The sequence below is a fragment of the Rhinopithecus bieti genome, unplaced genomic scaffold (genome assembly GCF_001698545.2).
Source record: "Rhinopithecus bieti isolate Rb0 unplaced genomic scaffold, ASM169854v2 scaffold_33326, whole genome shotgun sequence".
Classification (NCBI taxonomy): Eukaryota; Metazoa; Chordata; class Mammalia; order Primates; family Cercopithecidae; genus Rhinopithecus; species Rhinopithecus bieti.
In genome coordinates, this window is record NW_016814921.1 from 933,723 (window position 1) to 943,852 (window position 10,130).

At 34.1% G+C, this 10,130-nt stretch overlaps 1 protein-coding gene across 1 annotated transcript; it reads right to left on the reverse strand.

Moving 5' to 3' along the window:
- Positions 1 to 4,510: 4,510 nt before the first annotated feature.
- Positions 4,511 to 9,798, reverse strand: IL2 (interleukin 2). Its single transcript, XM_017852597.1, has 4 exons — positions 9,365 to 9,798; positions 9,215 to 9,274; positions 6,775 to 6,921; positions 4,511 to 4,907 (listed from the first exon to the last, which is right to left on the reverse strand). Exons 1-4 carry the CDS (start codon positions 9,509 to 9,511, stop codon positions 4,797 to 4,799), a joined length of 465 nt encoding a protein of 154 aa, XP_017708086.1. The 5' UTR covers positions 9,512 to 9,798; the 3' UTR covers positions 4,511 to 4,796.
- Positions 9,799 to 10,130: the final 332 nt, after the last annotated feature.

A 10,130-nucleotide genomic window follows, 5' to 3' on the forward strand; every position in this document is an offset into this window, starting at 1 on the left:
TATTGGCCCCCACTCTCTTCTGGCTTGTAGAGTTTCTGCTGAGAGATCTGCTGTTAGTCTGATGGGCTTCCCTTTGTGTGTAACCTGACCTTTCTCTCTGGTGTCCTTAACATTTTTTCCTTCATTTCAACTTTGGTGAATCTGACAATTATGTGTCTTGGAGTTGCTCTTCTCAAGGAATATCTTTGTGGCGTTCTCTGTATTTCCTGAATTTGAATGTTGGCCTGCCTTACTAGGTTGGGGAAGTTCTCCTGGATGATATCCTGAAGAGTGTTTTCCAACTTGATTCCGTTTTCCCCCTCACTTTCAGGCACACCAAGCAGACATAGATTTGGTCTTTTCACACAATCCCAAATTTCTTGGAGGCTTGTTCATTTCTTTTTCCTCATTTTTCTCTACACTTCTCTTCTCATTTCATTGCATTCATTTGATCTTCAATCGCTGATACTCTTTCTTCTGTCTTTCTCTCTGGCTGCCCTTAACATTTTTTCCTTCATTTCAACCTTGATGAATCTGATGATTATGTGTCTTGGGGTTACTCTTCTCGAGGAGTATCTTTGTGGTGTTCTCTGTATTTCCTGAATTTGAATGTTGGCCTGCCTTACTAGATTGGGGAAGTTCTCCTGGATAATATCCTGAAGAGTGTTTTCCAACTTGGTTCCATTTTCCCCGTTGCTTTCGGGTACACCAATAAAACGTAGGCTTGATCTTTTCTTGTAGTCCCATATTTCTTGGAGGCTTTGTTCATTCCTTTTTTTTTTTTTCTCTAATCTGTCTTCACAGTTTATTTCATTAAGTTGATCTTAATCTCTGATATCCTTTGTTCCGCTCAATTGATTCAGCTATTAATACTTGTGTATGCTTCACAAAGTTCTCATGCTGTGTTTTTCCACTCCATCAGGTCATATGTTCTTCTCTGAACTGGTTATTCTAGTTAGAAATTCCTCTAACCATTTTTCAAGATTCTTAGCTTCCTTGCATTGGGTTGGAATATGCTCCTTTAGCTTTGAGGAGTTTATTACCCACCTTCTGAAGCCTACTTCTGTCAATTCATCAAACTCATTCTCCATCCAGTTTTGTTCGCTTGCTGGCAAGGAATTGTGATTTTTTGGAGAAGACACGTTCTGATTTTTGGAATTGTCAGCCTTTTTGCGCTGGTTTCTCCCCATCTTCGTGGATTTATCTACCTTTGGTCTTTGATATTGGTGACCTTCAGATAGGGTGTCTGAGTGGACATCATTTTTGTTCATGTTGATGCTATCCCTTTCTGTTTGTTAGTTCTCCTTCTAACAGGCCCCTCTGCTGCAGGTCTGCTGGAGTTTGCTGGAGGTCCACTCCAGACCCTGTTTGCCTGGGTATCACCAGCGGAGGCTGCAGAACAGCAAAGATTCCTGCCTTTTCCTTCCTCTGTAAGCTTTGTCCCATAGGGGCACCCACCAGATTATATTCCCTTTTCCTTTTTGTTTTAATCCTTTGTCCTTTTATTTAAAATATGTTTTTTGTAAACAGTGTGTAATTGGGTTTGATTTTTATTTTATCTTACAATCTTTTTAAATTGGAGTTTATAGTTCATTTGTATTTAATGACAATGACATAGAGTTTGGTTTAAGTCTGCCTTCTTGCTATTTGTTTTCTGTTTGTCTCATTGTGGCTATTTTCCTTTTCTTGCCTTTATTCCTCTCTTCATTCTTTCTTGCCTTATTTTTAGGATTATTAGTATTATAATACATTTTCTTCTTTATTGCTTTTCATTTATACAGGTTGAACATCCTTAATCCAAAAATTCAAAATCCAAAATGCTCCAAAATCCCAAACATTTTGAGCCCTGACGTGATGCTCAAAGATCATGCTCAAAGGAAATACTCATCTGAGCATTTTGGATTTCAGTTTAGGGATGCTTAAGTAGTAAATATAACGCAAATATTCAAAAATCCAAAATAATCCAAAATTTAAAACACCTCTGGTCCCAAGATTTCAGATAAGGGATACTCAATATGTATTATTTTAGGAGTTACCTTCGATTATAACATGAAGCTTTGACTTATTGCCGTCTATCTTAAATTCATTAGTTTAATACTTCTCCAGTAATGCAAGGATCCTGCAACATTCTAATGCCATTTATCATCTTTTGCCCTTATTTATTTTGTCAAATATTTTACTTGTGCATATGTTAAAATGCCCCAAGACCTATTGTCTCCTTATCTAGTAACTTTCTGTCTACACTGTATAGTGCTCTTTGTTTCATTTTTACACTTCTGTGCTTCATTTGGATTTTTTTCTTCAGCCTAAAATTATTTAATTATTTCTTTAGTACTTCTTATGGTTCCAGTCTGCTTTTGCTCAGTTTTCTCAGCTTTTGTTGCCTGAAGTGTCTGTTTTACCTTTTCTGAGGACTTATGGTGCAGAATTCTAGTTTGCCAATTTTTTTTTTTAAATTAAGTATGTCATTCCGTTGTTTTCCCAACTTTCATATATTTTGCTGAAACATTTGCTGACAAATATATTGTTGCTTTGTGATGGCAGTGCTTTTTTTCAGTTAGCTGCCTTTTTTCTTTACTTTTCAGCAGTTTAATTGTGATTTGCCTATGTATGGATTTGAGGGTTGTCTGTGAATGTGCTTTGCTATTGCTGTTTTGTATTTATTCTGCTTGGATTTTACCGACCTTTAATATGTAGATAGATGTCTTTTCATTTGGTTACAAAAATTACCAGCCGTTACATCTTTCACCATTCCTTCTTTCCTCTCCTCTTGTTTTTTCTTTTTTTAATGACACTGATTACCTGTCTGTTACTTTGTTCTTTTCTTTATATACCTTTTTTTCCTTTTGGATATTTTTTATTGTCTTATCTATAGATCACTAATACAGTCTTTTGCTACATCCTGTATGCCATTAAGCACACCTAGTGATTTCTTGATTTCACAGGTGGTATTTTTTAGTTCTGGAATGTTCAATTGATTTTTTAAAATATAATTCAATTTTCTACAAAAATTTATCTTTTCATCTATTATCTAGACACGATGCTTTGTTTTCTTGTACATATTATATCAGTTAAAGTCTGTATCTTATAAATACACTTGAATCCTATGTTGGAGACGTTTATTGTTTTCCCCTGCCACCTAACTTAATTTTGAGAGAGAGAGAGAGAGAGAGAACGTTAGCAGGTCGCATAATTTATTTATTTATTTATTTTGAGACAGAGTCTTGCTCTGTCACCCAGGCTGGAGTGCAGTGGCACAATCTCGGCTCACCTGGTAGAAGAATGCCTCATTGAGCACTAAGGCCTTAAAACTGCCCAAGATAAGATTTAATGGATGAGATGTGAAAAAAAAAATCTTCCAAGTGAGGTATTTAATGAGAAGGGTCCCTTTTACTTCCACTCTTTAGCAGTTTTGAAGAGAGGAACAACTCCTTCAAAGCTGCTGAAGAGGCATTCTGGTTGCCCATGTATGTTTTTAATTGTATGTTGATAACTTTTTTTCCCTTTATTCTCTGTCTGGGGTCATCATCATCAAAAGAATCTAGGTAATCATAATTTTTATAACTATTGTTTCTGTAGCAACTAAGTGCCACAGCCATTTGACCTCACAACATCTTGCCCTCCATCTGCATTTCATCCCATGCTACTATTGATGATAAGCTGAGTAATCATGATGCTTAGATTTCCCATTTCCTATTATCCTTGTGTTCCTTGAATATGTGGACAACCAGTCCCAGAATCCTATTTTGAGGGTCTCTTTTCTGAGACTATTTCTGATACAATTACTGTATCTGAGTCCCAGCAGGAAACAGATGGCATACTCAATTAAAAGGAGGATTTAATAAAAGGACTATTTAAAAAGCTATGGTCAGAGTACAGGGAAACTGCAAGGGATGGTAAAATTACCCTGGAGTTGCTAACAGCACACGTACCACCCTCCCTAGGTTTAAAGAGAGAAGTGGAAGGGAAGATTACCAGAATCACTCAGAAGGAAAAAGTATCCAGAGTGCCACCTTGAGGCAATCTGGGTTCTTTGGTTGAGAGGCACAGCCATCCTGGGTCTATTCCACAAGGAGGGAGTCAGAGGAATCTCTTATGTTCCTCAGAGTTCCTACCAGCGCTCCCCAGTGGCAGGACCCAATGGAAAGCCAAAGGGCAGGGAAGACCTTTGATATAGGCCATACAGGTGAGCCTCCTCATGGCACTGGGCAAGTTGTAAGATAATGGAGAATTCGTAGCCACACCAAATCTATGAAGAGTTTCAAGAATGTTTGTGTTTGGCATTTTGTTTAAGAAGAAGGAAAATATAATCTACTAAGAGATATTCTCAGACCAGAACTAAGGGTCTGATCAACTCTTGAAAGGACAAAGCAAGGGCCTTTGAGAAGTCTACATCTCTGTTCTACATATTTCTTCAGAGGAAGAGTGACTTGTGTAAGCATCTTAGCCATACTGCAGTTCACACAAGTAACTAAGAAATATTTAAATGCTTACTCTGTGCTGTTTCCAAAATAACAAATATCCAGGCTTGTTTATATTTATCAAATTTATTAAATAGTTTTATTAACCAATCTACATATATATTATATTTAACATTCAACATAATATAAATATTTTGGGATAAATAATTTAAGTGAAACCATTTTAGAGCCCTTAGGGCTTACAAAAAGAATCTTAAAAGATCCATATTTATAATCTTAAGATTAAGAATAATAGTTACAATAGGTAACAAACCATACATTCAACAATAAATATAAAATTTAAATATTTAAATAAATAGAAGGCCTGATATGTTTTAAGTGGGAAGCACTTAATTATCAGGTCAGTGTTGAGATGATGCTTTGACAAAAGGTAATCCATCTGTTCAGAAATTCTACAATGGTTGCTGTCTCATCAGCATATTCACACATCAGTGTTGTTTCAGATCCCTGTAAAAGAAACATGTCAATTTTTTAAAGTACAGAGTAGTTTACCTTATATATAGTTATTCCCAACTGAAGTCTTATAGGCCTGTTGCCTTTATTTTCAAGCTTACCAAGCATATTAATTATTCACAGTTTCTTGAAATGATCAAAATGAATGCCAAAATTACATATTTTGTTATGATACCAAATGATAGTAACATGGAAGCTGAGATTTTCCTCATTTGTTAATTCAGTCAATGAACACAAAAATTTTTTCCCTGAATTGGGTGCAAATAAACATTTAAATAAAAACAGATCTAGACAAATATTAAATGCTGGATGTGAAATAAACTTGATCGCTTTTCCTCTGAATATGTACCTATATTTGTTTAAGTTAAATGTATGAATTGATATGCACATTATACTTCTTTTCTAAATCTTGATTAGAGTCTCCTATTTTTCTACTTAAGTGAATCTCCTTATATTTTCCCCAAAGCAGAAGAGAACTAGCCTAGAACTCCTTATATTTTCCCCAAAGCTAGGACATGCTTCTGTTTGGGAGAAATTTGTGTGAAGAACATCTTCATAAATACTTATACCTACCCCTACTCCATCATAGTATCAATACAGGTGAATTTATCAACTTTTGAAAGTTTAAACATTGGAAATTTTGTTCTGTGGACTGGGTTTTTAGAAACTAGGCTCCTCTGCTGAAAGGAGCTATTATGCTTCCTCTAGTTGATAACCTAAGGAGGAAATATTTTGATATAAAGTGATACTTAAAAGACAGCTTTTCAAATTTGAAGTGATTCCTACCCTGGGAACAAAAAGCAAGTGAGATAGAGTGTTCCCTTTAAATAAGTATTCTCTTTAAATAAACTGTTACAGTGTTCTGTACCCTCTTAAGCATAATTATTTAAATATTGTAATACCTTGGGATCTTTTTATTTTAAAAAGTGTTTGGCTTTTGAAACACAGTTTTCAGATTTTTGCATGGTTTTGTCTTAAATTTGTATCGAGTTAAGAATGAGTTTTCTGATGTTAACTATTTTAGAGTAAAACTCTTGCTGTAGATAAGGAACTGAATCTATCAGTGTCTAGATGACATTGATCTCAGTGTATTTTTTTAATTCAACTGAAACAGTCCACTAATAAGTGATTCATTTGGACACAACTGGAGTTACTTTTAGAAACGTCTATTATTATACTTATACTGCTTATTTAGGATACCTGTTAACTCATGAATTTTATACCTTAGCAGATGGGATATAAAAAGAGAGAAGGGAATGTCTTTTACATCACCTGAGTCCCTTGCATATTTTATGCTTCCTGTCGTTTTAAAATACTTTATTCTGAAAGTGGGATTGCCTCTAAAAGGTTGTTGTTAGTTTAGTCCACTGGCCATTGTAATGGCTCCAGTTTTTTTTTTTTTTTTTTTTAAGACAAATCTCTTATGGGTAGTCCTTCTATCAAATGATAAGGAAACACCATTTGAAAAGCATTTCAGGTAATCAGTATTGACTATTCCAGTAAATAATCTGAAGGAATTGAAAAATATATAATAAAATCTGCCTGCTTTCTATGAAACTCAATTCAGTACCTTCTCTCACTCCCAGTTTTGTGTTAATGTGAAAGGTGATGGAGTTTGGGATGAGGCTTGTCCATTAGTAGATGGTAGGTGCAAACTCTGTAGCTTATACTTCCCAGTTAGTTTATCATCTAACATTAGAAACGATTCATGTTCACAGTGTACTTAAAATGTAGGCTAATTACATGCATGGGTACTTTACAAATACCAAAAATGTTATGTCATTTTAAAATGTGGTACTTTTCCCCTTCCATTTTTTTCTTTGTTTTTATTTCCAGGAGAACAAATAAAGTAATGCCTTACCTTTAGTTCCAGAACTATTACGTTGATATTGCTGATTAAGTCCTTAGTATCTCTTAAGTGAAAGTTTTTGCTTTGAGCTAAATTTAGCACTTCCTCCAGAGGTTTGAGTTCTTCTTCTAGACACTGAAGATGTTTCAATTCTGTGGCCTAGAATAATAATTATCATCAGCTCAGTTTCCACAGAGGTCAGAATCAGAAATTAATTTCTAATTTATTTTATTTGGAGTAGCAGTATGTAGTTTTTACCATTCTCTCTGTTCTCAGTATCACTGTAAAGATGGACCAGTAGAGTTTACATTATAAAACTGGAAAAACTAGGGCTCAAGTACCTATGACTAGCGTTAAGTAATAGTTGACTCACTGGTTTTAGCTTAATTTGGCTTTGCAAAATGTTAGCATTTCTGCATCTAAATGCAAATTACAGATGTAGGCTGATTACTTTTCCATTCTGCATAGAAAATCATTAGAACCAGATGAGTTAGAATGTGGAAATATAAAAATCACATTCTATGATTATAATATTTGATCATCTAAGAGTTAAGAATCACAGAATGTTAAGAGACAGAAGGAACTCTTGGATGCTATCTATCACAATCCCGACATTTTACACTAGGTAACAATAATCATGTAGTAGTGGCTCTCAATATAGCCTGGAGCAAGACACATTTAAGTGTGTCTAAATTTTTACTTTTCTACAATCACTACATTAAGATGCATTTCAAAAATATTTGTCCCAATAAAATAAAAGATTATAGTACTTTGGAAGGACTTTTGGACAGGCCTCCTGGTTCTATATTATATATAATATTTCATATTTCTGTGGTATATTATAATTTAAAATAATTTTCTCCAAAATAGGCCCATTTACGTCTCACAGTCATCTTTTGAAGTAGGCAGTGAAGTATCATCTCCATTTTTTAAATAAGGATGCCAAATCTCAGAATTTTACCACATAAGTAGGTAGAGCCAGAATTAGATTTCAGTTCTTTCTCATTATAGCATTAACATAGCATCATTGGAATCAAATATTAAATCAAAAATTTATTAGTTTCTAAAATTTTTTGTAAATGTGCAGTGAGGGTTAAACAAGCAAATGAATAGAGTTTATCATTACTTTTGGTTTCAAACTGTTAGATTTCAGTGAATTCTACCACCCCCTAAATTATGCACATAATATTGTCTTTCTAACAATCTTTAGTGGGAAAGGTAGGACAAGACAATACCAATCCCCTGATATGTCCATCTATTGTGCTTTCAATTCACCTCTACAAATTCTACAAATTCGGGATTTTTGGCATGAACAATGAGGATAAATTTTCTTCAGGAAACAGCATCTAGTGTCTTTATGTTGCTAGAGTTGCATTACGTGGCTCTGTTTAAACTAGAGTAACATCTGTAAGCTGTCTCCTTTACATCTTTCGGAAGAGTAGTTTGAAGCAGATTTCCCTTGAATTAATAGAATTTGAGTCAATGGGATTGCATCTGTGTCCCCTTAAATCCTATTATTTTCTGGGCTTGGATTCACCCTGGTACAAGCCCTTTCTGGCACCAAATTTTGTTCATTCTCTCTTAACTGGCACAGCTACTAGGTAGCTTTGCACACCTAATGTAACTTGGATGATTATGCTTATGCTGTATCTGAATCCAAAAACCACCTAATGAAACTTTTAATCTTGGGAAATAAGTCATATAACATTATAAGTCTCAAGTTCTATTGGTAAAAAGATAAAAATCCAAAATTTCACTTTGTATTTCTCAGTAAGAATTTTATCTTTAATACTACTAATAATAGCTAATGCTTATATGGTATTTACCTTATGCCAGACACGGTTCTGAGTGCTTTACATTTACTTACTAATTCTCACAAAAGTGTATTAAGTATATACAATTATTCATTTAAGTAGACATGAAACTGAATCACAAAGAGAGCAGGTAATTTGCCAAAGGTCATGAAAGCTAGGACATGGCAGAGCTGAGATTTCACTTCAGATATCTGGCCTCAGAGTCTGTGCTATTAGTTAGTGTTATGCTGCCTCTCACTTAGGAACCTTTCCTAAAACAAGAAAAGATTTTTTAAGTTGGGCTTCTTGGAAACAGATTTTGGTATTTTACATACTAAAATGGCATAATCAAATATTTTAGAGTTTTACATTTTAAATGAAACCATAAGTCAACATTTTGTTTAAAATTGTCTTATCAATAAAGTGAGAATATTATTTTTATGTTTCCTTCCCACCCCCACTGATACACAAATATATGTAAAAAATATAGGTAAAACTATTTTAATAGAAGCTTCATTATCCAACTTGGGTTTTCAAAAAAACAGAAATTAAAGTTACTCTTTACCTCAGATAAGCTGCTATTAATCCCATCTGTGCAATTTTTCATATTACTTTGAATTTTATTAAAACAGAAATTTAACATAAAAAATTGTACTTACCTTCTTGGGCATGTAAAACTTAAATGTGAGCATCCTGGTGAGTTTGGGATTCTTGTAATTCTAAGAAAGTATAATACATTGTTAATTAAGAAATGATCTCCAGTTAGATTACTAAATGTAATAATTTTAGTAAGAAAGAAATATACTTACATTAATTCCATTCAAAATCATCTGTAAATCCAGCAGTAAATGCTCCAGTTGTAGCTGTGTTTTCTTTGTAGAACTTGAAGTAGGTGCACTGTTTGTGACAAGTGCAAGACTTAGTGCAATGCAAGACAGGAGTTGCATCCTGTACATTGTGGCAGGAGTTGAGGTTACTGTGAGTAGTGATTAAAGAGAGTGATAGGGAACTCTTGAACAAGAGATGCAATTTATACTGTTAATTCTGGAAAAATATTATGGGGGTGTCAAAATGTTTTACATATTACACATATTTTCAAAGACTTTACCTGTCTGAAAAAACATTACCTTCATTTTTCCTCTTCTGATGACTCTTTGGAATTTCTTTAAACCCCCAAAGACTGACTGAATGGATGTAGGTGAAATCCCTCTTGGTTACCTTAGCCCACACTTATAGGTGATAGTTCTAATTCATGCAATTAACGCCTTCTGTATGAAACAGTTTTCCTCCTTTCTTTAAGGGGTGGGGATACAAAAGTAACCATGAAAATTTTCTCTTTGTCATAAAACTACACTGAACTTGTGAGTAGCATATTGTGGTGGACAAGAGCAAGAATAAATAGATGAAAAGAATAAATGTTTAGATTTGTTGATTAAACAGGAAGTATATTGGTTTCCTGTTTCAGAATGGTTTTACCTTTTTATCCACACAATGAGCTAATTGTATACAATAAGATAGATTGCTTCTTACATGTCAGATAAATACTAAGATTAGAATACATAAAATGCTTATTGA